This window comes from Colletotrichum karsti (assembly GCF_011947395.1).
Source record: "Colletotrichum karsti strain CkLH20 chromosome Unknown Scaffold33, whole genome shotgun sequence".
NCBI classification, from domain to species: domain Eukaryota; kingdom Fungi; phylum Ascomycota; class Sordariomycetes; order Glomerellales; family Glomerellaceae; genus Colletotrichum; species Colletotrichum karsti.
In genome coordinates this window covers 390,110-417,250 of record NW_024065933.1, presented here as the reverse complement: position 1 = coordinate 417,250, position 27,141 = coordinate 390,110, and the positions used below count along the sequence as shown (strand labels likewise).

Below are 27,141 nucleotides of genomic sequence, written 5' to 3'. Positions count from 1 at the left end.
ATGCGTCCCGAAGTCGAGCAAGAGCTTGCCCACACCCTCCTCGTGGAGCTCCTTGCCTACCAGTTCGCCTCTCCCGTCAGGTGGATTGAGACCCAAGATGTTTTCCTCGCCGAGAAGACCGCCGAGAGGGTGGTCGAAATCGGTCCCGCTGATACCCTCGGTGTGATGGCCAAGCGCACCCTCGCCTCCAAGTACGAAGCCTACGATGCCGCCAAGTCCGTCCAGCGTCAGATTCTTTGCTACAACAAGGACGCAAAGGAGATCTACTACGAGGCCGACCCTATCGAGGAGGAACCCGAGCCGGCTGCCGCCTCTTCGAGCGCCCCCGCCGCCGCTCCCACCGCTGCTGCTCCCGCGGCTGCTGCTGCCCCTGCCGCCGCTGCTGCTGCGCCCAGCGCCGGTCCCGCTGCTGCGGTTGCCGATGCCCCCGTCCAGGCCATCGACATTCTGCGATCTCTGATCGCTCAGAAGCTCAAGAAGCCCCTCGCTGAGGTGCCTCTGAGCAAGGCCATCAAGGACCTTGTTGGCGGTAAGTAGCAAATTTTCGAGAAAACCATGCAAAAACGTGTGCTAATAGCTTCAATCCAGGCAAGTCCACCCTCCAAAACGAAATCCTCGGTGACCTTGGCAAGGAGTTCGGATCGACACCCGAGAAGCCTGAAGATACCCCTCTTGACGAGCTTGGTGCCTCGATGCAGGCTACCTTTGACGGCCAGCTCGGCAAGCAGTCCCAGGCTCTTATTGCCCGTTTGATCTCCTCCAAGATGCCCGGTGGCTTCAACATTACCGCTGCGAGAAAATACCTCGAGACAAGATGGGGTCTGGGTGCTGGAAGACAGGACGGCACTCTGCTGCTGGCCATCACAATGGAGCCCGCCGCTCGTCTCGGCTCCGAGGCTGATGCCAAGGCTTTCCTCGACGATGTCACCAACAAGTACGCCACCAGCGCTGGTATCAGCCTGACCACAGCTGCCGCTGCTCCGACCGGCGGCTCTGGCGGTGGCATGATGATGGACCCTGCCGCCATCGACGCTCTGACCAAGGACCAGCGTGCTCTGTTCAAGCAGCAGTTGGAGCTCCTCGCCAGATACCTCAAGCTGGACCTCCGTGCCGGCGACAAGGCTTACATCAACTCGCAAGAGTCAGAGAAGCTTCTGCAGGCCCAGCTGGACCTGTGGACGGCCGAGCACGGCGAGTTCTACGCTGCCGGTATTGCTCCCGTCTTCAGCTCTCTGAAGGCTCGTTCCTACGATTCTTCCTGGAACTGGGCTCGCCAGGATGCTCTTACCATGTACTACGACATCATCTTCGGCCGCCTCAAGGCTGTCGACCGTGAGATTGTCAGCCAGTGCCTCCGCATCATGAACCGCGCCAACCCCACCCTCGTCGAGTTCATGCAGTACCACATTGACAACTGCCCTGCCGAGCGCGGCGAGACTTACAAGCTCGCCAAGGAGCTCGGTGAGCAGCTCATCGAGAACTGCAAGGAGGTCCTCACCGCCAACCCCGTCTACAAGGACGTCGCTGTCCCCACTGGGCCCCAGACCACCGTCGATGCCCGTGGTAACCTCCACTATGAGGAGGTCCCCCGCGCCAGCTGCCGCAAGCTGGAGCACTACGTCCAGCAGATGGCTGAGGGTGGCAAGATCTCCGAGTACGGCAACCGCACCAAGGTTCAGAACGACCTTCGCCGCATCTACAAGCTCATCAAGGAGCAGCATAAGGTGTCCAAGTCCTCTCAGCTTGAGATTAAGAACCTGTACGGTGATGTCCTGCGTTCTCTGGCCATGAACGAGAACCAGATCATTCCCGACGACAGCCCCTCCAAGAAGGACAAGCCCGCTACTGGCCCCAAGGGCAAGGTCGAGACCATCCCCTTCTTGCACCTCAAGCGCAAGAGCCTCCACGGCTGGGACTACAGCAAGAAGCTCACCGGCCACTACCTGCAGTCTCTTGAGGAGGCTGCCAAGGACGGTGTCAGCTTTGCCGGCAAGCACGCTCTCATGACCGGTGCCGGTGCCGGTTCCATCGGTGCTGAGGTCCTCCAGGGTCTCATCAGCGGTGGTGCCAAGGTTGTCGTCACGACGTCTCGCTTCTCTCGTGAGGTCACCGAGTACTACCAGTCCATGTACACTCGTTTCGGTGCCCGCGGCTCCCAGCTTGTCGTTGTTCCCTTCAACCAGGGTAGCAAGCAGGATTGCGAGGCTCTCATTGAGTACATCTACGACACCAAGAACGGTCTCGGCTGGGATCTCGACTTCATCGTGCCGTTCGCCGCCATCCCTGAGAACGGTCGCCAGATTGACAGCATCGACTCCCGCTCTGAGCTTGCTCACCGCATCATGTTGACCAACCTTCTCCGCATTCTCGGCAGCGTCAAGACCCAGAAGAACGAGCGCGGCTACGAGACTCGTCCCGCTCAGGTCGTCCTGCCCCTCTCCCCCAACCACGGTACCTTCGGTAACGATGGTCTGTACTCCGAGTCCAAGCTCGCCTTGGAGACTCTGTTCAACAGATGGCACTCTGAGGACTGGGGTCACTACCTCACCATTTGCGGTGCCGTCATTGGCTGGACCCGTGGTACTGGTCTCATGAGCGGCAACAACATCGTTGCTGAGGGTGTTGAGGCTTTCGGCGTCCGCACCTTCTCCCAGCAGGAGATGGCCTTCAACCTGCTCGGTCTCATGTCCCCCGCCATTGTTGACCTCTGCCAGAGCGAGCCCGTCTTTGCCGATCTCAACGGTGGTCTCCAGTTCATCCCTGACCTCAACCAGACGATGACCAAGCTCCGCAAGGACATCATGGAGACCAGCGAGGTCCGCCGCGCTGTCACCAAGGAGAACTCTATTGAGAACAAGGTCGTCAACGGCCCCAACTCGGAGGCTCTCTACAAGAAGAAGACTGTCGAGCCCCGTGCCAACATCAAGTTCGACTTCCCCACTCTTCCCGACTGGGACGACGAGATTGCTCCTCTCAACGACCGCCTCAAGGGCATGGTCGACCTCGAGAAGGTTGTCGTCGTCACTGGTTTCGCTGAAGTCGGACCCTGGGGTAACTCCCGCACCCGTTGGGAGATGGAGGCCTACGGTGAGTTCTCCATTGAGGGTTGCATTGAGATGGCCTGGATCATGGGCCTGATCAAGAACCACAACGGCCCCATCAAGGGCAAGCCCGCTCCCTACTCCGGCTGGGTTGACGCCAAGACTGGCGAGCCTGTCGATGACAAGGACATCAAGCAGAAGTACGAGAAGTTCATCCTCGAGCACTCTGGTATCCGTCTCATCGAGCCCGAGCTTTTCGGTGGATACGACCCCAACCAGAAGGAGCTTCTCCACGAGGTCGTCATCGAGGAGGACCTCGAGCCCTTCGAGGCCTCCAAGGAGACCGCCGAGGAGTTCAAGCGCCAGCACGGTGACAAGGTCGAGATCTTCGAGATCCCCGAGTCTGGAGAGTTCACTGTCCGCATGCGCAAGGGTGCTGCTCTCTGGATCCCCAAGGCGCTCCGCTTCGACAGACTTGTCGCTGGCCAGATCCCCACTGGTTGGGACGCCAAGAGATACGGTATCCCCGAGGACATCGTCTCTCAGGTCGACCCCGTCACTCTCTTCGTCCTCGTCTCAGTTGCCGAGACTCTCTTGTCCGCCGGTATCACCGACCCGTACGAGTTCTACAAGTATGTCCACGTCTCTGAGGTGGGTAACTGCATTGGTTCCGGTATGGGTGGTGCTGGCGCTCTCCGCGGCATGCACAGAGACCGCTTCCTGGACAAGCCCGTCCAGAACGACATCCTCCAGGAGTCCTTCATCAACACCATGGCCGCCTGGGTTAACATGTTGTTGATCTCTTCCTCCGGACCCATCAAGACCCCCGTCGGTGCTTGCGCCACTGCCGTCGAGTCCGTCGACATTGGTTACGAGACCATCATGGAAGGCAAGGCTCGCGTTGTCTTCGTCGGTGGTTTCGATGACTTCGGTGAGGAGGGCTCGTACGAGTTCGCCAACATGAAGGCCACCAGCAACGCCGTTGACGAGCTTGCTCACGGCCGCACCCCTGCCGAGATGTCGCGTCCCACCACCACCACCCGTAACGGCTTCATGGAGTCCCAGGGTTGCGGTGTTCAGCTGATTATGACCGCCAAGCTTGCCCTCGACATGGGCATGCCCATCCACGGTGTCCTGGCCCTCACCACCACCGCCACCGACAAGATTGGCCGCTCCGTCCCTGCTCCTGGTCAGGGTGTCTTGACCACTGCTCGTGAGAACGCTGGCAAGTTCCCTTCGCCCCTGCTCGACATCAACTACCGCCGCCGTCAGATCAACCTTCGCAAGAAGCAGATCAAGCAGTGGCAGGAGTCTGAGCTTGAGTATCTGTACGATGAGGTCGAGGCCATGAAGGCCCAGGGCTCTGAATTCAACGAGAAGGAGTACGCCCACAACCGTGCCGAGCACATCAAGAAGGAGGCCGAGCGTCAAGAGAAGGAGGTCCTCCGCAGCCTGGGCAACAACTTCTGGAAGAACAACCCTGAGATCGCTCCTCTCCGTGGTGCCCTCGCCACTTGGGGTCTCACCATTGATGACCTTGCGGTCGCTTCCTTCCACGGAACATCCACCAAGGCCAACGACAAGAACGAGTCTTCTGTCATTTGCCAGCAGCTCCGCCACCTTGGTCGCAAGGAGGGTAACGCCGTCATGGGTATCTTCCAGAAGTACCTCACTGGTCACCCCAAGGGTGCTGCCGGTGCCTGGATGATGAACGGCTGCTTGCAGGTCCTGAACACTGGCTTGGTTCCTGGTAACCGCAACGCCGACAACGTCGACCCTATCATGGAGCAGTTCGACATGATTGTCTACCCCAGCCGCAGCATTCAGACCGACGGCATCAAGGCCTTCTCCGTCACCTCTTTCGGCTTCGGTCAGAAGGGCGCCCAGGCCATCGGTGTTCACCCCAAGTACCTCTTCGCCACCCTCGACGAGAAGACGTATGACGAGTACGCCTCCAAGGTCCAGGCCCGCCAGAAGAAGGCGTACCGCTTCTTCCACAACGGTCTCATCAACAACACCCTCTTCGTTGCCAAGTCCAACGCGCCTTACACCGACGAGCAGCTCAGCAAGGTTCTGCTCAACCCCAATGCTCGCGTGACCGAGGACAAGAAGACCTCCACCATTTCTTACCCCTCCAACTTCATGAAGGCGTCTGAGAAGACCGTGTCCCCCACGGCGTCTCAAGCCACGCAGGACATGATGGAGGCTCTGGCCAAGAAGGTGGCGTCCAAGAACAGCAACGTCGGTGTTGATGTCGAGGACATCTCTGCCATCAACATTGAGAACGAGACCTTCATTGAGCGCAACTTCACTGCTGGCGAGATCCAGTACTGCAAGTCGGCGCCCAGCCCCCAGAGCTCGTTCGCCGGCCGCTGGAGTGCAAAGGAGGCCGTCTTCAAGTCTCTTGGTGTTTCCAGCAAGGGTGCTGGCGCACCATTGAAGGACATTGAGATTGCGAAGGATGAGTCGGGTGCCCCGTCGGTCAAGGTAAGCCAGATTCCCACGCCTAAATGATGACGCAGTCTGCTAACATTGACACAGCTTCACGGTGATGCCGCCGCCGCCGCCAAGAAGGTCGGTCTGAAGGATATCAGCGTCTCCATTTCACACTCGGAGTCGCAGGCGATCGCTGTCGCCATCGCAAACTTTTAAAATGGCGATAGACTGTATAGTGCATTTCGAGTTATTGGGATATAGGCAGGCATGGGATCTTGTCTTGTTCGCTTCAATCGTGTTTTGAGATCATACAGGCATGGGAGTATAGAAGGTGACGGCACTTTGGGAGGAGTGTCATCGCCTCATCATCGTCGGATGAATTGACGAATAATGCACGAGGAGGGAACGGCGCAACGCGATAGACTGCTAGTTCCTCAATGCCACAATAGAATCTGTATCAATCCAACCACAGCTTACTGATCATTGCTTGAGATGAGCCTCGAGCGACACATCTTGACCTTGTCCTGTCGCTGCGGGGCTTCACGTCGGGCTTATCGTTATCTAACCTTTCCACCTGTCACCCCTATCCCACCAGTTCGGGCGACAGATGACGATCAGGATGGGGAATAAGCAGCGTGATCCCGGTCTTAGCATAGGGGAATTTCGGCGTGCCCTGCTCGCGTCTGATTAAATGGGACGAACGAGTGGGATGGTTTTCACCCTCGACCGACGTGATTGGCTTGAGGTCGGGGGTGAAAATCCAAGGTTCAGTCCTTCTTCAGAATTCTTCAGAACTGGGACTATTCATGATTGTGTTTTTCCGGCGCCAATTCTCCATGGCGACGAACGTGCTCGTTCACCGTCCGTGGGCGTCCGTTGAGTACACGGTTCAGAAGTAGGTAGTTTTGGCGGGAGTGGTGGCTAAGGCAAGGGCGTGAAAGCCAAGACGTTAGACAAGATGCGGGAGAAGGTCAGTGTCTCAGGGGTTGAGAGAGAGGGACAGACGGGAGAGGGCTGTGCCGTCACGGAATCGGACGCCTGGACGCCGTTGCCGTTGGGGGGAGGGGAGCTTGGACGCGTTGGCTTGGCTTGGCTTGTTTAAGGCGTGGCTTGTCATCGTCATGGTCTTTTTTTCTTTCTCATCGCTTGGGTGACTTTGTCGATTAGAAAGAGTGTCTTTAGGATAGATCAGGTAGGTCAGGTAGAGAAGAGTTGTTTGGGTATTCTCGCTTCTCTTGTTTTCCCGTTTCATTTCTTCAAACGTTGTGTCCATTATGTTGTGCGTCTTTATTTCGTCTGATGATGGCCCGTCACCGTCACGGTGGCATTTCTGACGTGAGCCAAAGATAGCACCCGGCCTCAACTGATGGGAAAATAGGAGGTCGAGGAGGTGGTCTGCATTGAAACCGCGACGAGGAGTGACCCTGGGCAATTCGAAGATCTGAAACTGGTCGAAAATCGGGGCGTCGTCGCTCTCCTCCGATGACTGCCAACCAACATGCTGTCGTCTGCTCGGCTGCCGGCTTGGAGTGGTGTTGCAGTGATCAATTGATCGACGAGGCCCGGGGGGGTTGCGCAGGGGGTTTGCACTGCCGCGACGGGATTTTTTAGAGTCAGAGCCAATCAGAGGGCAGAGAGCCGAGTTGGACCCCTGCAGGTCGTGAATTAAGGCTTTTTATGCGGTGATGCATCCCCTTTTTTCCCCTTCGCGCCTGGCCCTGTCGATCAGCCGTCATCTTCATGGTAGATTCTGAAGTGTAAGGTGGAGGGGCATTAAGTGGTCTTTTTCTTTCTGGTACTTTTTTGGAGTGGCGCAGACGGCTAGGCGTTCAGATCTCATTTCTGAGGGGTGGGAATGTGGTGACGGATGTTTATGCGGACACGGACTGGGGGCGAGGAGGAGGAGTGTTTGAAGGAGGATGGGAGAAGGTATAAGGGAAACGGACGCCCCCTTGGAGGCGCGTGGCGGGCGGATTCTAGGACTTTCTCAAACTTCTGTCTACCTCTTCGCTCGTTTTTTTGTTTTCTCTCGCCGACGAAGGTGTGGGTTTTGTGGGAAAGTCGCACTGCCGAACCTTTAATTCCGTATTCCGAAGCATCGACGTCGACATTGACATTTCGTGTTAATCAGCTCTCAACCTCCACCGAACAACCGACCGACCGACTTTGCCTATTGAGCGGATTAGATCGAATCGAACTCCGACAGAAACAAAAAACGACAACAACAGCAAACATGACCAACATCCGAGGTCTCACGGGCAAGGGCGTCCCGCCCACGCCGTCCTTCTTCTCCATCCTCCGCGTCGCCGTCATGGTCCTCTCCCTCGCCGTCCTCGCCGCCTGCGCCTACAACCTGTCGCTCCTGGGCGGGAACGCCGCGTCCAGCTACAGCGGACCGCCGGGCTTCATGCTCTTCGTCGTACGTTTTCTTCCTCATTCTTTCTTCCTTCCCTCTTTCTTCTTTCTCGACGACAACATACATCCTGCGCGCAAAGATGAAGAACCCTGCTGACTCTCACGACAGACCCTCTTCACCCTCCTCGTCCTCGGCGGCGCCATGGCCCTCGAGCGCTTCGCGCCCCACCTCTACTTCCGCATCGCCCTCCTCGTCGCCTACGGCACCAACGTGCTCTTCTGGCTCGCCGGGTGGGCCTGGTCCGCGAGCATCGCGGCGCTGTTTCTCGGGAACACGTGTATCGGGAGCACGTGCTTCGGGCCGACGACTGGGGAGAAGAGGTACGGCGGGAGCATGGCTGCTGCGGCGGCCATTGGCGCTGTGAACTGGTATGTCGTTAACCTTGCTTCTTTTTCTGGTGATATTTTTCCGGAAAATTTGCGAATGTGGTTTTGCTGACATTGTTGTGCTCTCGCAGGGTCATGATGATTGCCGTCTTGTTCTACTTCATCAAGGGGTGCCTCGCGGACCCGGATTGCTATGGTGTGTCGACGGGACACGGTGCTGAGATGGGGAGTGTCAAGGCTGAGGGCAAGGCGCCTGCTCGGACGTCCGGGTCTGAGTGAGGGTTGCTTTTGCCGCTTTGAATGATGGGAATATGACTTACCGGGGCCCGATGAATGGGTCCTGATGAATGGGGTTTGAGGGAAATGGGAACTGGGAGTGGTAATGATTGGAGTTTGAGGTCTTCACGGAATCGGTCACGGCGGGGGAGGCTCCTCCTGAGGCATCTTGCGGGATGGCTGCTTCCGGACATAGAGATGTCCACGGTTTTTCACGGTTTGGGATTTGATAGAGATACCACTGGCTCTTATTATCTAATAAGATTTGCTCAACATCACAAATATGTCACATCGAGTCTTCACTCGTCAAGGTGTAGCAAGACCTAGAGCTACTCGTAAGCCTTGATTTCATGATGGTTATATAATCTGTACGAACCCTGCATACCCAGCAAAACAAAGAACTTTTGGTGACGAGCAAACGAAGTAATCCAACATGCTGCCCAACTCCGAATTCTCGCGGATTCCGAGAACCCATTTGCAGCCAGAGCTGGACGGCCGTCAAATGAAGCCGATCCCCCTATACCCATCACCCTCGATCCCTCTTGAGCTCATGTGAACAAAACCAGCAAAGGAGGAGAAAGAAAACAGATCCAAGTCATCTACTCCTCCATCTCCTCCGTCTCCTCCGCCTTCCTCTTCTTCTTCTGGGCCCTCTTCTTACCAGGCGCTTTGTGTGCCACCTTCTCTGCCAACTCGGCCACTCTCTCCTCCCCCTCCACATCGTAAGTGAAGTCAAACGCGTCGAAGCGCCGGTCCGCGACCATCTCACGCTTGACATTGCCGTCCAGATCCTTCCAGTCTCCAACCCCAGCACCGAGCCCCACAGCACAAGCCTTCCAGAACGCAAGCTCCGCGCGAAGCTCGCAGATGGCTTCGGCGCGGTGGACGATGGCCCTCTTCTTGCGGTCCCGGGAGCGCGCCGCGGCGGTGTTGTTGCGGAGCTTGTCGTTGGCGCTCTTGAGAGCCGAGAGTACATTGTTACGCGCGATCACGGCGTCCTTGTCGGGGCCCTCTGGCATGCCGGCGGGGTTCTGATAACCCTCGAAGTTGAACTTCGGGGGCAGGGCGGGGATTGTGACTCTGGCGGGCTTCTGGCGGATCCGGTGAGCCTCCTCGACGGCTGTGTCGGGCTGGACGAAGTTCTTGATGGTGGGCGAGGGAGGGGGGAGGGGGTGGTCGGTGTGAGGATCGAGAGTCTTGAACATGGTCTGCTCGCGGTCGAAGCGCTCGATGGGGGTGAGAGTGGAGGGGATCGTGAGGGCTGAGGCGAGTTTGGAGGCGAAGCCGCCGCGGACGAGGTATGCTCCATTCAAATTGGTGGAGGAGAGCTGTGCCGTGAAGGGAGGCTCCAGCTCGGGGGTGGTAGAGCGGATGACGGGGTCGAGGGACGTGTAGACGGGCTCGGTGCTCTGGTCAGCCGTGAAGGTCTGGTACTGGAAACGATCCTCAGGAATGGGGGCCTGGAAGGCGTGCTCGTATCGAGATGCGTCATCGGGGTTCAAGAACGGTGTGGCGTTCTCCTCGCTCATGGGCGGGCTCATCAAGAGGTCGGTGTCCGTGACCGGAATGTAGCCACCCATCTGACGGCTGCTGCTCATCTCGGCCTGAGTAGTGGTAGAGGGGTCGAAAGGCTGCTGGTAAAAGCCGTTGAGGTTGTTTTTGGCGATGTAGTAATCGAGATCGGAGTCTTGGAAGTACGGCGACATCTTGAAAACTAGGATTGCGATGTTTGTTGATAGGCGACGGGATTCCTGACGGGTTTGTGACTCATACGAAGCGAAGCGGTGAATCGGAAATGCGAGCTTTATGCTTCGATCAAAAGGCAAACTAGCAATGTTGCTTCAAGAGTGCCTGTGTTTGTCTAAGCGACGATGATGAAGATGAGAAAAGGCCTGACTCACGAGAAGGAAGAAGATGTTTTATCTTGCTGCTCAGCAAAAACAACCGAATCACTGTGTCGAGAAGAGATGAGAATTGCTGAGGGGAATAAACATGAGATCAAAACAGACCCTCCGAGTCCTGTCGGCCTGATGAGAGGGAGCGCGTCGCAAGGAGGGAAACACGTGAGTAAGGGTGGACTTGGGACGACTAAGCATCCAGTCGTCGAGTCGTCCACAAGGCACCAGACCTCATTGTGCCAGGTGATGCAGCTGGGTGAGCCCCACGATGACTTCAAAACGGGGCTAGGCTCTTTGTGAGTGCGGCTCATGTGACTTTGTTGACATGGGATGACTGACGGGGCACGGCGAGGAAACAAACGTGGGCGGGTGTTTGGAGGTGTTGCAAGACTTCGTGCTTGGCTGCCCTCGTCAAAGGTAGATGTGGCGAAAAGAGCCAATTTCAAAGTGCGAGATCACAAACCTCAAGCTAAATTTGGATATTAAATCGAAACGTTACTGAAGCGATTTGATTAACGAGAATGACTCAAAGCTCACGAGTTCAGCATATGGCCCCGTAAGCGGAGCCATATCGAGACTGATGGCATTGCCAGCCTCGATGGCACTACATACTTTGTCCTTGAGTGAGAACCTTCTGTCGGATATGATAGCATCGATTGTGGCTCTGCACCATACTCTGAGGAAGGCTATGCGAGTAAAACCAAATTGCCCACTCTTCCGTCATTGTACTGAACTGTTGAAGACGTCAGATCCTGACCAGAGCGACCAAGAAAGCCCAATAATCACATATAAAGACAGCGATGTCTGTGACATTAATCATGATCGAAAAACACAGCTAAAGGCAGTGTCGAGTTGCGGCATCAATGGTTGTCGAATCCGCATGATGCATCCTACCGTTCACGTATGGCATTGTATAGCATAGAGAAATCTTCTGCCCTACGAGAAAACGAGTACTGACGTTCTGGTTTCCTCGATTATCCCAAACGAAACCTCGCAGGACAAGGACGCCTCGGAACGGCTAGACAAACATCAACTTATCTAGCTCATGGAATCACCTCGGTGGAATCTCTCGATTAAAGGTACCGCGGACACCCGCTTGAAGCTCTTCGACGCACTCATCGGCCGCTTCGGTCGCTCTGCCAGCTTGCAGGTTTCGCCATAATGTTTCATGTTCATTCTCTTGAATTCAAGGAAGCGTTTATAGCCAAAAACACATCAACTTAACAGCTGACTACGTATCCTAAATGTACCCAGGTTCATAAATGGAAGAGGAATGCTACCCAAAACGGACCCGTGAGCGGTTGGAAAATAATAAAATGGCTTTGGGATCGGATTTAACGCATTCAACGACAGTGTGGCCTTTGCCGAAAAGTTTTCTGGGTGGAAGTGTCTTGAGAGGTATGGACAGATATTGCAGAAAGTCTTTCGAAAAGCCATGAGTTCGCCGTAGAGAAAGAGCAATCACATACCTCTTGCTTCTCGAGTATTCTTACAGCGTCTCACAAGAAAGACGACGCTGGAAAGTGAACCCCAATTGAAATGAGTGTTTAGCTGACGTGAATTACTGACTTGGGTTTGGATTCGTTCTCGAATGAAGATCCACAATTTGTTGTAGCTGAAGTACCAAGTTCCTCAACTTCAGGTGCGCTGCGGCATTGTGAGCCCGGCGGCTCGGTTAGTGACACTTAAGAAGGTGGACTCCGATGTGCTTCACAATTTTACGTCTCCCAGAAATCGTCATCAACCTTGACAGTAGATGGAGGGCTGGCTGCCCCGGCATGATCCTGACCAAGATGGCCAGAATCCCCAGGAGAAGACTCATATTCGAATACATCAACAGAATCACCAGTACGCTGGCACTTCCAAATATAATCAGCACTTGGAACTATTTTCATGTTGAACAGGATCGAAATCAGTTCTCTACATTGAAGGAGCAGATATCCGCACCACTAGACAACAACCCTCATCTTCCCGTATCATTCAACCATTGTCGGGGCCTGAAAACTCACAGACCCCGTGAGGCATCTTCTCCTTCGGTATTCCCGCAGTATTCTACAGGAAAGAGAAGGACGCTGGACGTCACTTGATGTGAATGCTGAGTTCATGCCAAGTCTCTGCAGCCAAACTATGTACGCGTGGAGGTCCCCGCGTCAACATCCAACATCGTAACAGGGGACAGACCTCCCGTTCATCACCGGTTTGGTGATACCGAGCTGATGCTGTCAAGAAGAAAACCCACAGAAACTGAGCAAACCAACGACTATAAATACGTTGACGCCGTCGATCTGTCTTCGCCAACCGTGTATAGGTTCAACCAGTGGTAGAAGCTCGTTACCGCGAACCCATGTTCTTGAGCTGTAGGTGAATGCTCATATGGTGATCATGCATGGGTTGTAGCACAGGGAAATGTACATATTGCGAATTTCGAGATGCGATGCAGCTCTGAGCTTTCCCCACAGGCGACCACCAATCCGAGTGCTGCTGCGGAGAGGCTTGGATGACTTATTCCAGAAGTCCCATCACAGTCTTCGAGATCAGCGAAACACTATTCAGCCTAGTCAGACACCGATCTCAGACATCGCCGTCTGTCATCGCCGTCGTCAATGTATTCCTCGGCCTCTCATTCGACGATATGATTGAACCAGAATTCACTTCTAGTATTGCGTCATTACCGATGATTCGCGAAGTCTTGTTGACTTTAGCCATGGACCGAGGTGCATAGGATGTGTCAAGCTGATCTAACGTGGCCTGGACTGTTCAAGAATGTGGCCGATTGAGATTCACTCTATTTATCCTTTTCTTCCTGATTACCTGGACACATGGCTGGAAATAATTCCTATTCACATAGTTCATCGGAGACTGTAGATTCACAACAGAATAATCAGTCATGTGATCGTTCTTCGGCGCGCGAAGGATGCAAAGGATCCCGTAGAACCCCTGTTGTCAAGCGCAATCACCATTCCGCCTCCTCTTGAGTATAAATTGGTTCGCGAAGACGGTAATGTCTTCGAGAACAACAAATTGATCCTGGCCGTCTCAAAGGGAACCAGGTTTGATAGAAGCAATCTCGGCGTATTTCTCTCTCGAGACGGATCTCCTCGCCTTGTACGTAGCGTAGAGCCGGCGGTGCGACGTATGAATTCCGTCGACAACGTTCCAGTCGCAAATAACCTGAGAATAAACACAAGACGCAGAGAAAAGACAAGCGAAACCACCACCGAGATGACGGGTAGCATATAATCATCACGATGGATGATCATGTGAGAAGATGGATGCAGTTTCAGGATGCTTCCGTAGCCCTGCGAAGAAACTCTCCTTCCGACGCGAGCGATGACATGGTTCAACAATCGCTAGAGAGCTCAAAGTAGCGGAATTAGCCTTTCCTGTATAAAGCTATCCACGCACTGCAAAGTCGATCGAGGAGATAAGATGAGTCTCGCCGATCGACGGCGTTGAATATCCCGCCACGACATCACGCGGGGCTCTGAACGACTACTCTTTTCAGGTTCTTCACATTATTCTTCCCAATGAGCACGAATCATGAAAGTCTCGGACGTTCTGCCCAAAAATCTGTAGCTTCATCTCCCGTGAAGCAGCATGTTGCCTAGCAATCTTGTATGTCGTCGGCGACTAACCAACACCGTGCCCCGAGATGCGGAGATGCGGTTGGAAGTGGGGCCTTCTACCCGGTCGCCGATCCGGGCGCTAGCAGGAAAGCCGGGCCATCAATCATTCTGGACACGTGGTGGCGAAAACGTTCAACAAAAAAGTTGCGAGACATAATATGTGTATGTGCTTGTGTACAAAAAAAGCTATTCAAATTCTATCTTCACATCTATGCCGAGCCGGTTGAACAGACTCTATAATGACAACAGAACCAAGCCAAACGCTCCTGGATATTCCCATTCGGCCATCTTGGGCTCGTAAACCGTAGTTATCGTGTAATGCAAATGCAAATGCTCCCCGTATTAGAAAAAACGCCCAATAGAAATGCCAGTCACCCGGCCGCGGCGCCGTTGAGCTCGCCGGCTCCTCTTCTCCCGTCTTTTTTCTTCTTCCAAAAACACAAAAGGCTGCAGTCGAAACAAAAGGGTCTATAATTTGCTCTTCTCCACGTCTTCCAGCTCTTTGCGAATGAACTCGTTGAACTCGTCGGCGTTGTCGAGGTAGAGATGGTGTCCAGCCTTGGATATGATCTTCACCTTGGCGGACCCGTTCTCCCTCCTCTTCTCCTCGTCCGTGCCGTGGAGCAGCGCCTGCAACTTGGCCTGCTTCAGCTTCTCCTCGGCGGCCAGGCCGCCCGCGACGTCCATCCAGTCGTTCTCGCCGTACATGAAGACGATGGGGATGCCCGTCTCCTTGATGCTCTCGCCGTTCTTCTCGATCGTCTGGCGGCCGACGCCGTCTATCCTGTTGATGATGGGGCTGCGGGCGTAGGCGCCGGGGGCGAGGATGTAGGGCAGGGCGTACTCGCCGCTGCCGCGCTGGCGGAAGATGGAGAAGGCGTAGTCGTGGAGGGAGCCGCGCTCGGCGGTGGGGAGGTGGTTGAAGCGGCGGGAGGTCCAGCCCGAGACGAAGCGCGGGCCGAGGGGCCCGGTGAAGCGGACGATGCTGAAGGGGGAGACGTTGGCGTCCCAGAGCCAGACGAGCCAGCCCGGTAGGGGGCGCTTGGGTGCGTTGGTGGAGTTTGTGGGTGCGTTGGGCTTCGCGCGGGAGGTCGCGGCGTTGTGGTCGTCGCTCGTTACGGTGTTTTGGTCTTGCGTGAACTCGTTCTGGAAGGTCGACTCTTCGGGCTCGGGCATGGCTGCGTTGACGGCGTAAGGGTCCTCCGGGATACCGACGGGGGAGGCGAGGATGAGCTTCTTAATGTGGCCGGGGTATTTCAGCGCGTAGGCGACGGAGAGGTAGCCGCCGAGGGAGTGACCGATGAGCGTAAATTTGTCGATGTTGCGCTTTTTACGCCACTCCTCGAGCGCGTCGATAAACCAGGCCTCAGCCTCAGCGGTCTTAGCCGCTTGATCCTTCGCCGTCACCTTGAAGGCTGGCCGGGTGGAGTTGCCCATACCGAGCATGTCGATGGCGTAGAGCTTCCAGCCCTTTGAGCGGGAGAGGGGCTCGAAGTTCTTGTAGAAGAAGCCGAGGCCGGCGCCGTAGCCGTGGAGAATGACGAGGGTGTTGTCGACCTGCTCGCCGACGCGCTCAACCGAGTACTCGTTCAAGGCGCGGTTCTTGCCGGAGAGCTCGACCATCTGAGACTTCCACACGCGCTGGCCGAAGGGATCGTGCCTGTCGACATCGAGAGAGGCGGCATTTTCGCGGGCTTCTTTGAGGTAGGGGATGTGGGAGAGGACGTTTCGCTCGGCCATTTGAGGTGTTACGCTGCACCACTGGGAAAACGAGTTAGTCCGACGTCAACGAGGCTCGCGCAAGGAGCGAAACTTACCCATTGGTAGGCGGCATCCTTGTACCCCAGGGGGAAGTAGGTGCCGGCAGGACGAGAGCGCGCATCGGGGCGCGCGGGAGCGGCGGAGGCGGCCATGGTCTGGCTGTATCGTCGTTGGACGGAATCTTCAGAGGAGGCTCGTATGCTGGGGGAAGTTGACTTGACGCTCGCGGAGGACGAAGTGATGACTGAAGAGGCAAGCTTGAGTCGCGACCCGTTCACCACAGCAGAGGCAGTTTGTTGCTGTAGCATGCCGGGTAGGAGGGGTGGCGAAAGGGAGGGGGCGAGCGACTATATACGTGATTGCGACAGCCAGCCCAAAGAGGTAGGCGTGGGATAGGCGAGGTATGGTCTTAGTGTGGCTGCGGCCGCCGGATGTACGTGTCCGGAGAACGGATTTTGCGTTGTCTTGAAACTTGCAGGTTGCGACGACTCATCAGTCAGCAGCAGGGGCCGAATACAGCTGCGGACCGGGGGCGTGGTATCGGAGCGGAGGATCAGATCGAGGGAATAGCAAAGAAAGATAATCTCGGGAATCCTTCCAATGGAGGGCAGGACCGTTGCGCGCTGTTTCGGCGTACTATGTAGGCGGGTGTCTTCGGAGGGGGGTGGGAAAAGATGGTGACGCAGATTTGGTTGGCAGGCAAAATACCTAGGTAAGGTAGGGAACAAGAACAAAGACGCGGGATGGAAAGACTCCGTAATTCGTCAAGCTTGTTGAGCAGTTGAGTTGAGTCGACAGGGGTACAAAGTACCAGGAAGACCTCCCCAGCACGCGCAACGGCTCGACCTGAGTTGGGCGGGTTGCGGAGCGGGTTCATGGACTTAGCACTCGGAGTTTGGCGGGATGATAGTGGGGCGGCCTGTCGCATTGAGCCGTGTCGGCGGTAAGGGACCACCAAAGCCCCGATGTCCCGGGCGAAGCTTCCACAATGAATGCTGACTGCTTACGCCCTTGCAAGTGCAGTACGTAATCTAGAATTATTTTTCTACAAGTAGGCAACAATCTCTTCGTTATCCGGTTGGAGTTATGAGCATGTGCCTATTCAAGAGACGCAACGTGGACTCAAATGCATGACATCAACACTTGATAGGGTCTGCATAAAGAGCAGATTGGCTTCGAAAGAAGGGACGAAGTTTATTGGTATCGAATTGTTTCAATATCCATGGATGTGCTCCTCTCTCTGCAACAGAGGAAGGTGAGTTGACAACACTTGTTTGGCATAAATGTTTAACTACGTTCACAGTGTTATCATGTATAATTCTCTTCTTATCTCCTCAAGTCAACAAGCACAAAGACCACGAGCGTTAAGTTGGCTTAAACACAAACTCATGGCAAATTTTAGTCCCTGAAAATGCAAACACATGGACTAAGACCCTTAGCTGCACGCCACATAATAACACTGATTCACCAGTAATCCAATCAGCCAATGATGCTGGGGACACGTTCAGGTCTAAATTGGCTCAATTCTTTGGCTCCAATTCAATTCTCAAGCTTCCCCTGACTCTCATTTTCTTCAGCATCCAGTCCAGTTCCCCAACAAGTCTTATCGCTATCGCTATCGGTTATCGACCAGAGGCACGGGCCACCCCGCCTCGCTATGACGTTCCACCACCTGCCACCACAGCGGAATTTCCAACCCCAGCAGCCAACGGCCAGCCAGCCCACTTCACCTGCAGGCCAGCTTCCGGCGGGCACCTTCTGACATCTGACCACCGTCCAATTCCGCCCTTGTCTCGCCGGCAGAAACATCGACACCGCACATTCTCTCTCCCTCCTCTCAACCCCAAGGGCAGTGCAGCAGCTTCTTTTCGTCGCTCACTCCTGCACCTGCACCCCATACTCCAATTACCAGCCACCGCATCGTCCGACCACCGCGCATGCCTGCATCCACCTGTTGACGCGCCTGCCGTCAAGGTCAAGGCCCCTCCAAAACCTCCAATCCCGCTCCGAACGAAACCTGACCGACAGAGACGGGAAAAACACAATCACTTATTCTCCCGGACCACCCCGACCCGAACCATGGCCGACGTCGACTCCATTGTCAAGGGCGCTCCGCCTCCGGGCAAGGAGAGCAAGGCCGCCGTCGGGACCACCGGCGTCGCCCCGGACGCCGGCAAGCAAGGCGATCCTTTGAGCCACACCCCGAGCTCCCCGTCCATGATCTACCTCAACCTCCTGATCCTCGAGGCCTCCCTTCGCGCCCAGTACCTCGAGCTCCGCGCCCGCCGTCGTCACCACACCTTCTTCTTCACCCTGCTCACCGCCTGGATTTGCGGCTTCGGCTACGCCCTCTTCTTCGCCCCGCGCGAGGATGGCCGCGGCGTTGGCGGCTCCGTTTATTGGGGTGTCGAGACTTTCGAGAAGATTTGCTTTATGGGAGGCGTCATGACCGCCATCCTTGTGTGGGCTACCGGCATCTGGGAGCGTGGGATACGGTGGCCGCGCCGCTGGTTTGCGATTTCAAACCGTGGCCTGCGCGGCTTCAATTGCAAGCTTGTCATCATTCGCAGGCCGTGGTGGGCGGAAATGGGCTCGACGATTGGATTCTTCCTGACATACGGCCTCTTTTCCCACACCGCGAGCTCTTCCTACCGTTACGTTGAACCGTCTATCCTGCGCGAAGTCGAGAAGGAGCTGAGCCTCACCGCCGACAACCATCCCACGCTGCCGATCCTAGTCGAAGATGAAGAGAAGGGCGGACACGAAGAGGACCTCGCCCCCGGAGGAGACTACGTCAAGCTGCTTTTACTCGCGAAACCGTTCACGCCGACATTCAGAGAGAACTGGGAAATCTACCGCACGGAATACTGGGAGAAGGAAAACGAGCGCCGCGCCCTCATCCAGAAGAAGCTCGCCGCCCGCGATCGCCAGGTCGCCAAGCAGCGCTGGGGTATCTTCTGGTGGCTGCCCTGGCACCGCGTCGACCGCATCAACCCGGCCGCGACCGCCCCCTCCCGCCAAGGCAGCGAAAAGACGACGATCCACCCCCGCGCCGCCGCCATCGAGCGCGAGCACAGGCGCCGGAGTAGTACCACCAGCGTCCCGCGCCGCAGCTCGACGAGCTCGGCACGCAGCCTGACGCCCTCCGTGGCATCAGGCGCGGAAGACGGAGACGGAACCGTCAGCAGGAAAGCCAGCACGGGCTCCAACGCTTCCGATAAGAGGAGGAAGAAGCTCGGGTCCATGTCCAAGTCGAAGCGTCCCCACATCGAGTCGAGATCCGTCACCCCTGACATACCCTCGCCCCTGGCCAGAGAGAGCAGCATGACGCGGTCGGACAGCGGTTCTGGGGCCGAGTCCGTGGCCGAGAGGTCGTTACGGCATTCGTCTTCCAAGGCTAGCATCAGCTCTTCCGCCAACTCCGTGCGGGAGAAGCAGCGGAAAGTGAGCGAGGCATGATACATAGGTTTTTCGTGTATTTGATGATTCGAAGAAGGAAGCGAAGAGATGAGAAATGAATATGGCTCCAGCGCATTGCTGCATTTCGTGTTCTTGTCCACCGTGATGAGGATGAGCTGACCGCTATGTTTGCTTTGATAGACAATGATTCTTGCGATGCACGATATCAATGCCGCCCCTCTTCTTAATGTCCGGTAAGGCCCTTGGTGCAGGGTTTGGACGAAGTTGCCAACGTCTTCGTCTACGAGTGCTCTTCGTCTCACGATTCCCACCCCACTCAAGATGACCATCTTTCATCATTCCTCTTCTCGAGCGACTACAGCCGCCTTCCCATTTCGCCTCATTTTGGACTTGTGTCACTCGAAGTCGACTGAAGGTGGCGCAGATCTTTACAAATCACTTGGCTGCTGTGCCACTGGGCGAGAACAGCAAATCACGAGTGTTCGCTTACACTGTCAGGTGTCTAGGCTAACCCTACATCAGGCTGCGGCTGAATGCTTGGGCGTGATTCTGCCAGTTAGGCATTCTCTCCTCTTCTCATCTTCATACGTGTTGAGTCGTCTGTTGCGCAAGTCATCTCCTCTACATCGAGGTTGAATAAAGCAACTGCCCCAGTCAAAGTACCGGGAATTTTTATCTGCGCAAAATACTTTCAAATTTGGTGCCAATCAGAATGCCCGCCCACGAACCGAAATTCGTCTTGGTCTGGACTTGCGTGAGTGACACTTAAAGCCGAGAAAGGTTTGATAACATACTAATCCTCACTAGTGCCAGTGCGGTGACTCTGGAATGAACTATCATTCAACTCCAGGTTGCCCTACATGTGGGAATTACAGATGCGACAAATGCCCTGTCCAAGAAATTAAAGCAAAGAAGCCTCGGCTCAAAGACTTTGGGGCTACGTTCGGGACCACGGCCGTACCCAAGGGACAAGCCACTCCCTCTAAGAATGTCGTTCATCTGAAAATGGGGGCCTCTGTGGGATCCGAACTGGGCATCGGCTCTTCAGCTTTGGGTCCGCTGGTTGGGGTTTCTGAAACCCTGTACTGGCTGGTGCCAGCTCACGTCTTCCATGGACTAACGACTGATGGGCTCCCGCCCGTTGGAGCTAAGCTCGTACATCCGGCTCCGGTCGACTGCTCTCACGGTGTCATACCAAAGGAAATAGGCGTCATGAAATTCTGGTCAGGGGTAGACCTCCAGATCTCTCGGGATTCGGGATCTTCAGAACCACCTGTGTTGCCCCAGGCTCGCATTACAGAAAGCGACTGGGCTCTGTGCGAGGTTCATGACGATATTGCTAGACATCAACGATACTCTCCTCGAGGCCAATCACTTCAAGGAGGGGGCAAAGACACGTCTGCTAATAGTCCCGAACGAGACCCAAGCGCGAATGTAGAACGGGAAAGTCTCGATGAGCAAGATACGATCACCATGATAACGGCAAAGTTGAGGGATGAGACACAAAGCGAAGAAGTCGAAAGCGTATTCATGCCTGAAAACATATTGGATATCTTTGACGCAATTCAAGCCAAGCACCCCGAACTCAGCTATCCAAATCTGTTGGGGGATATGCGGGATACAACGGAGTCGACGTCCGAATGGGGCTTGCTGGATATAAAGACTCGCATCAAGGACTCGAGCAAAACAATCATGCCAGGTCCTGAGCAAATTCCACATGTGTCAGCCAACGCGGAATCAAACCACATCTCGGCTTCTCCCGAAAACCAGCGAGTAACCGAATCTGCATGTGGTCAACCGACAATAGATTCAAAGCAGAGAACGCCTCCGGAACAGAACAATCCTACTTCGGAAGAAGCAGTCACAGGCGACGACAGGGGTCAGCGTCAATCTGTCCAAGGGCACCTCCAGTCAAGTTTGGAAGGACCGGACTTTCCTGACGATGATGAGGTCTTACACCGACGTTACCAGGGGCTATCAACAGGCGATGATGTCATGGTAGAGTTCCGCGCAGATGCCGATACCTTTGCCAAGGAGCCAAACTTGCAAGCCTCTCGGAACGACGGCGCCGAGCCGGAGTTCGACGTAGAGCCCAGTGAAATCGATTCGGTGATATCTGACACTGAGAGCATCTGGTCAGACGAAGGAAGCAATAGCTCGATGTCTTCTGTCCAAGGAATCGGAATGCAAGCCTTGAGGGAGGTTCTTGCAGACCTCTTCGCCAAAGAGGCTGTCGTAGCCTCCGCTTTTGGGGCCGGCTTGAACACAGAGGGTGCCGGGGCAGAGAGAATCGCGAAGGAGTTTCGTCATGGGTTGCGAGACTTGGGTAAGGCATTGAAGGGTGACTCTAGGACCCTGGAGCAGCGAACATGCGCGAGTCGCGTCAGGAGAGATGCAGCTTATATCACTGACATCGTCAGAAAACGCTGCGATCCTAAGTTCGAATCTCCCCATCTGCATCTTGACAACGATCGATTGTCGAGGGAAGCGCTGCGACGACACATCATGACCATGTGGAGCAAGAGCACGAAAAAGACGGAGAACTCACAGTCCGGACAACAAGAGTCCTGGGAGAGCAGTGACGACGACCAACTTGATCCTGAAACGGAGAAGGCTCTGGCAATGAGGATGAAAGAAGTTGAGGGCTTCATCTTGAACAGCAGACACATGACGGCTTTGAGAGAGAGGCTTCAAGGCCTGACTAATATGGTGCTTCTACCCACCTCAGACAATGTAGAGTCATCGAGCACATGCCGGTCGCCAAAGGACTTGTCTCTCTCCGAACTTATCGATAAGTGGCTCCCCCAATGGTTCGACTTTCTTTTGGAAATCCCGGCTCCTCCTAGTGTGGAACGTATGAGATGGACTTGCGTGAGTGCCCAATGCACTGAATACCCCATCGAACAGCTGCTAACGCTTACAGGGATGCGGCAAGCGTCTATATGACGACTATCACGGCCTCACATCTGCTGAATTGGAGAAGCTGAGGATCTTTTTAGACAGCTCAGCCTCATTCCACCAGGCTCAGTCGACAACTGAAACTCAAACATCGACGGGTTGGGTAGGCCGTTTAACAAATTGGACGCCCTCGGTCAAAGCTGCTGTCCGGCGTTCGCCTTTTAGTAGCCGTGACACAAACAACGTCATCCCTATGCATAACGTACAGACCGGATGCCCTCCAGCGAATCCCCAGAGTCCGAACGCAACTTTAGACCGCCTATTTCTATTGTTCTGTGTCCAAACTGGGAAGGAAGGATATGGAAAGGTCTTACAACATGCGAAAGTGGACACGTCCAAGCTAAGAAACGACAACGAGCTTTTCGACTTTCTTTCGCAGAACTACCGGGAGACACGAAATTTGCGATCTCGCTTATCGTTACGTACCGTCACAGAAATCGGTCACTGCAAGGTAAACTCGTGTATCATTGCGTAAAAGATCCAAGACTCATGCATGCGCAGGTATTTGTGGACTTTAGCAAGTTCATCTCCGATCTTCAGAGGCATTCAAAAGCTTGTCCCAATGGTTCCAACTCTTCCTGCCAATGTTGGCCGCCATCAGGAGATACCGGTTATCGCTACATGACCCAAAGGTCCGCCGAGCCTTACCTCATGGGAAAGAATTATCTTTTACACCACTTCCATAACCCGGGATGTCTTGACCCGAGGCAGAACTCTGTGCTCAGCTTCGTACCAATCAAGAAGGACACTCAGCTGGAAGGGGCTGTCAACTGCCCCATGCCCGGTTGGGGCATCTATTTCGAGGAAGGGTGGGATATTAAAACGATATGTGTTGTGGTAACGGTCCTCATGATCGTCACCAGCATCGTGTTGGGGGTCACTTGGTGGAAGGTTGAGTCGGACTTCTCGGGCGGTTGGGGCGTGGCCAGTTTCTGCGTCACGGCGGCGACGTTGGTCGTGACGGTTTTGGTGATTCTTGGAAAGCAGAGTTACTGAGAGATGGGATAATCATGCTATGCGCTGGAGGAAAAACGGTCGAGGGCCTTCTCATAAACGCTACATCCTTTCACGTAAACGCCAATCGGCAAACGGAAGTGCCTCCCAACCAACCTGGCATTAATCTCATAACTGCGTTCAAACTTTTCGAGGTCATCAGAGTCTATGCTGCTTAGCTATACAAGAGTTTCACATCCTTCCGCAAAAGCATTTCTGAAGACTCGTTCCTGGGGGCTTACACCGCGCATGCACTCCTATCAATGTCCACTCTGCGCTACATGATATCAACACCTTGGATATCAGATTCAAATGCCTTTTGCTCAGTTAATACCTGAAAAAAGCTTTACGCTTTTATGCTGAAGGTGTCGTAGTGCATAATGTGACAACGACTTTCAATGAAATCTGCCTTTGAAGGCATTCGAACATGCCGACTTGATTTTGTCGAGCCTGGCTCATCACATCTGTTAAAAGGGGCGATCCAAATAAAAGTACAGGCTAACCGCAAAACGGAATAATGGGCTGCCAGGTAGTGATGTTGTGTTGGTTGCTTCACCCCTGCCCAGCGTGGCTGGGTATGCTTGCAATGATAGAGGTTGCAGGTAACATCAATCAGGCTGGCCACTGAGTGAACAGCCCAGATTGGTTTCCGAGAATGACCGTCCAAAAGAGGATTCCTCAGCTGACACTCAGAGAATCTCACACGCTTTCAATTGGCGCGTAAATTGCTGCGCCGTTATGCTTGTCAACTCTGCGAGCTATCCATACTCTTATAAATAAGATATGCTACTTACCTACGTACGCTGGCACCTCGAACATGACGACTTTGCTATTAATGTCAGCCCGAATCTCTCAGAACTCGAAGACACTCTGAATGCCTCTTCACACGATGAACTCACTCGGGCACACGGGTTGCCGTGAGCGGACGAGATACCAACGCGCGAACGACAGGCAGGAAGATCTCAGCGAATTCTCAGAATATGTTCCCTCTCTCGGCAAGCCAGAGAAGAAAGGCAGGGTCTATCCCATGCATATCGCGACAGCTGCAACGTCGCTTGTTTGTCTCGCCCTGTCCATATTGGCAACTGCAAACGAGAGCATTTCGTGGCATCTCGGCGTCGAAAATCGGCAGCTCATCGTTGTCGGGTTTTTGTTAGGCGTCATGAACTTGTGTCTGAGCAACGTCGCGCCGCTTTTATTTTAACTACCTACTGGAGGCTCGATTCGGCGAATCCACCGTTCAAAACTACGACGCACTGCTTCGCAACAGCTTATTAGCGCCCAAGATAAGTTTCATCTGGCGTGTGGCTCTCAGCTTCATGCTGGTACTTCCCCTGGGGCTCAGTATTGCGTATAAAACCTTTACTGGCGGCGAAAGCAGCATGGAGATTCGCAGTACGGACTATACCGCGAGCGTGCCTTGTTATGGCATGTTCAAACAACCTTTAGGCATCATTTCATATACTGGGGTTCCCCAGTTTCTCAACGCAACAGCATCATTAAGAGTTGCTACGAAAGCAGCACCAGACGGCTCCGGTCCCTCTCTTCCCGCCGCATTCCCACAGCCGTACGGTCAGAATATTCTGACACTAAGCAGCAAAAGCGCCGCGGTGTTAGATACGCCGCATTCAGACTACGTGTTTGCCATACATAATATTCTCAATGCTGGCGAATCAAGGGCCGTAAATGTGCCCGTGGTGGGCACTGTCGCTGTCCTCGATGAATCAGGAACCCGAGAAACATACCAATCCGTCTGCGAGAAAGCAACCCGAGATTACGCATGGTACGATAACGGCAAGACGCTGTACAACAATTGGTTTTTCATCTGGGCCAACCAAAGGGACTTGTCAGATCAATCAACACAGTACGTTGGTTTTGCACCAGAACACCTTAAAGAGAACTGCGAGGAACTCTCGCATTACGTAGACCTCTACAACGTCGACCGAAGACGGTGTGTGGCCACGTGGTCGGTCAGTCGCGGCGGTATCCAACTCCGTGGGGGCTCTTGCGACACTACCGCCTTGCCGTGGGCGCAGCAGCAAAATATCAAGTTCAATAATTCGGGACTTGAATCTTTGTACTTGATTCCCTTGGTCGAGACACTCAGCGAATTCACCGCATCCAACGAGACACTAAATGATTCGGTTCCGAGGGGCAACGAGTCTGCCTGGAAGGTTCCCTACGTTGCAACGTCCGTCGCCGCAATGTTATGGTCAAGAATTGGAACTCTGCAGCCGGACGTCAATTCGGGAACGTTTGATCCGAATTCCCGCGCCATTTCAGTGAACGGCACCGATCTGTGGCACAAAGAACTTGAAGATGTTTATCTTATGAGTCAAGATGATCAAACAATAGTATACAACAGACAAACGTTGAGGAAATCACCTTGGCTGTATCTGGTTCTGGCTACGCAGCCAATCTTGACGATGATTTTTCTCGGGGTAATTTATTTGTTGTATTCGACTCCTGTTGGCGACGGCTTCAACTTGATATCTGTGTTATCGGGTGTCAGCCGTCGGAATCTGGGAAGCTTATCTGGAGCATCACTTTCAGGACAGCTTGTACGACCTATCAAGCTGATTATGAATCCTGCCAAGTCTGACGGTCTGGATAGAGTCACGTATCGGGTGGCGACGTCGCCCGAAGGGGTTAGAAGCGGAGAGTTGACCCCAAATGTCATTTATCATTAGGAAAGTTACCAAGAAGACTCCTTAATTAGTTTAGCAACTGCCACTTTGAGCGTACATCCTTACATCTCCAGTATAACCCAAGACCAATAGACCAAGGTACCGCAGTTGTGAAGGAAGCGATGAAGACTTCAATTATGCTCTAGTAACCCGTTTGCCGTCTGATTCATTATTTGCTATCCCGCCATGACATGATTCTCCACGCCGCTGGTAATCTTTCGTGCCTGTTCTCACAACCTGAGTCCCCGCAACCTAGACACAGATCCTCCTCCCACTTTCTAGCCTCAAAGATTTCCTTGATAATATCGTTGAGAGCCTGAGAAGGGCGGGATACTTGCCTCCTCTCCACTTCTTCCCAGCTGACCACGAAGAATTCTCGCTTCCCATACCAGAACTGCTCCGGAACAGTGCTGATTTGGTCTTCGACAGGAACTACGGGTCTCAGGAACGGCTTCTCCAAGAACTCGCGTTGCGACCTGGCCGTTTCCGAAGCCGTTGGCTCCAATGCTGATGAGTCCTCATCGAGGTCATCCGGGCTGATAAGAATGTATAACACCTCAGGCCGGAAGCGTAAGAACAAGAAAAGGTACAACGTCGTACCCTCTCCCTTCGGGCCGCCTGGCCATTCCAGGGCAACGTATCGGGCCCTTTGTATAGGCAAATGCGGGCTCCGGTGATGAATGCCATGACCGACGCGCATATGAAGAGCAACACCATTCCAACCGTTTCGGACGATGACCAGGTCCCGTGTGCTGTCTACCAGCAATGAAGGCACGTCGACGATCCTTGGCGCTGGGTACTCGCCATGTGAGTTCGGGTCGGTGGGGGGAGTTTCATCCAGGTAGTCCCTCCACATATCGCCGAAGATGTCCTCGTCCTCAACCAGCTCATTGAGGGCATCAATTCTCCTAGTTCGGTTTGCGCCGTAGAGCTGGAGAGTATTGTCCAGCCCCCAGATTTTCTGGAGCCGGAACACCGCTCTTCGAGCGGCCATGTTGACATGCTGGAGGGCGCAAGACATTTTTGCACTCCCTGTCGCTAGCTCTGGGGGCGGAGGAGCGCTTACGAGAACCTCCGCCATGGGAACAATACGATAGTAGTGTCTTGGGACGTCCGACCACTTCCGGATGAATTTCGTGAGAGGAATCTCTTCGAGGGTGGTATAGTGAGCTGAGCGTTGGCTGTCGAGCGCAAAGTCCCATATCACATCCTGTATCTCGGTAGGGAGGTGTGGGAAGCAATGAAACTTTCGCTCTGGTTGTATTTGGGTGATTTTCTTGTCGGAAGAAGCCATGATGATCGG

The 27,141-nt window shown here is 54.4% G+C and overlaps 6 protein-coding genes across 6 annotated transcripts; 3 read left to right on the top strand and 3 right to left on the bottom strand.

Moving 5' to 3' along the window:
• On the top strand, nucleotides 1-5,693 carry CkaCkLH20_09384 (uncharacterized protein; the record flags this gene model as incomplete). Its single annotated transcript, XM_038892099.1, has 3 exons — nucleotides 1-529; nucleotides 589-5,528; nucleotides 5,583-5,693. 3 exons carry the CDS (start codon nucleotides 1-3, stop codon nucleotides 5,691-5,693), a joined length of 5,580 nt encoding a protein of 1,859 aa, XP_038742682.1.
• A 2,017-nt stretch (nucleotides 5,694-7,710) lies between these two features.
• Nucleotides 7,711-8,498, top strand: CkaCkLH20_09383 (uncharacterized protein; the record flags this gene model as incomplete). Its single annotated transcript, XM_038892098.1, has 3 exons — nucleotides 7,711-7,896; nucleotides 8,002-8,261; nucleotides 8,351-8,498. 3 exons carry the CDS (start codon nucleotides 7,711-7,713, stop codon nucleotides 8,496-8,498), a joined length of 594 nt encoding a protein of 197 aa, XP_038742681.1.
• A 596-nt stretch (nucleotides 8,499-9,094) lies between these two features.
• CkaCkLH20_09382 (uncharacterized protein) lies at nucleotides 9,095-10,201 on the bottom strand (the record flags this gene model as incomplete). The annotated part of the gene is made up of 1 exon (XM_038892097.1): nucleotides 9,095-10,201. The coding sequence occupies one exon, from the start codon at nucleotides 10,199-10,201 to the stop codon at nucleotides 9,095-9,097; it is 1,107 nt and encodes a 368-aa protein (XP_038742680.1).
• A 4,286-nt stretch (nucleotides 10,202-14,487) lies between these two features.
• On the bottom strand, nucleotides 14,488-16,088 carry CkaCkLH20_09381 (uncharacterized protein; the record flags this gene model as incomplete). The annotated part of the gene is made up of 2 exons (XM_038892096.1): nucleotides 14,488-15,780; nucleotides 15,837-16,088. 2 exons carry the CDS (start codon nucleotides 16,086-16,088, stop codon nucleotides 14,488-14,490), a joined length of 1,545 nt encoding a protein of 514 aa, XP_038742679.1.
• A 1,771-nt stretch (nucleotides 16,089-17,859) lies between these two features.
• Nucleotides 17,860-23,154, top strand: CkaCkLH20_09380 (uncharacterized protein; the record flags this gene model as incomplete). The annotated part of the gene is made up of 4 exons (XM_038892095.1): nucleotides 17,860-19,224; nucleotides 21,172-22,071; nucleotides 22,124-22,261; nucleotides 22,870-23,154. 4 exons carry the CDS (start codon nucleotides 17,860-17,862, stop codon nucleotides 23,152-23,154), a joined length of 2,688 nt encoding a protein of 895 aa, XP_038742678.1.
• Nucleotides 23,155-26,007: 2,853 nt separating this feature from the next.
• On the bottom strand, nucleotides 26,008-27,132 carry CkaCkLH20_09379 (uncharacterized protein; the record flags this gene model as incomplete). Its single annotated transcript, XM_038892094.1, has 1 exon — nucleotides 26,008-27,132. The coding sequence occupies one exon, from the start codon at nucleotides 27,130-27,132 to the stop codon at nucleotides 26,008-26,010; it is 1,125 nt and encodes a 374-aa protein (XP_038742677.1).
• Nucleotides 27,133-27,141: the final 9 nt, after the last annotated feature.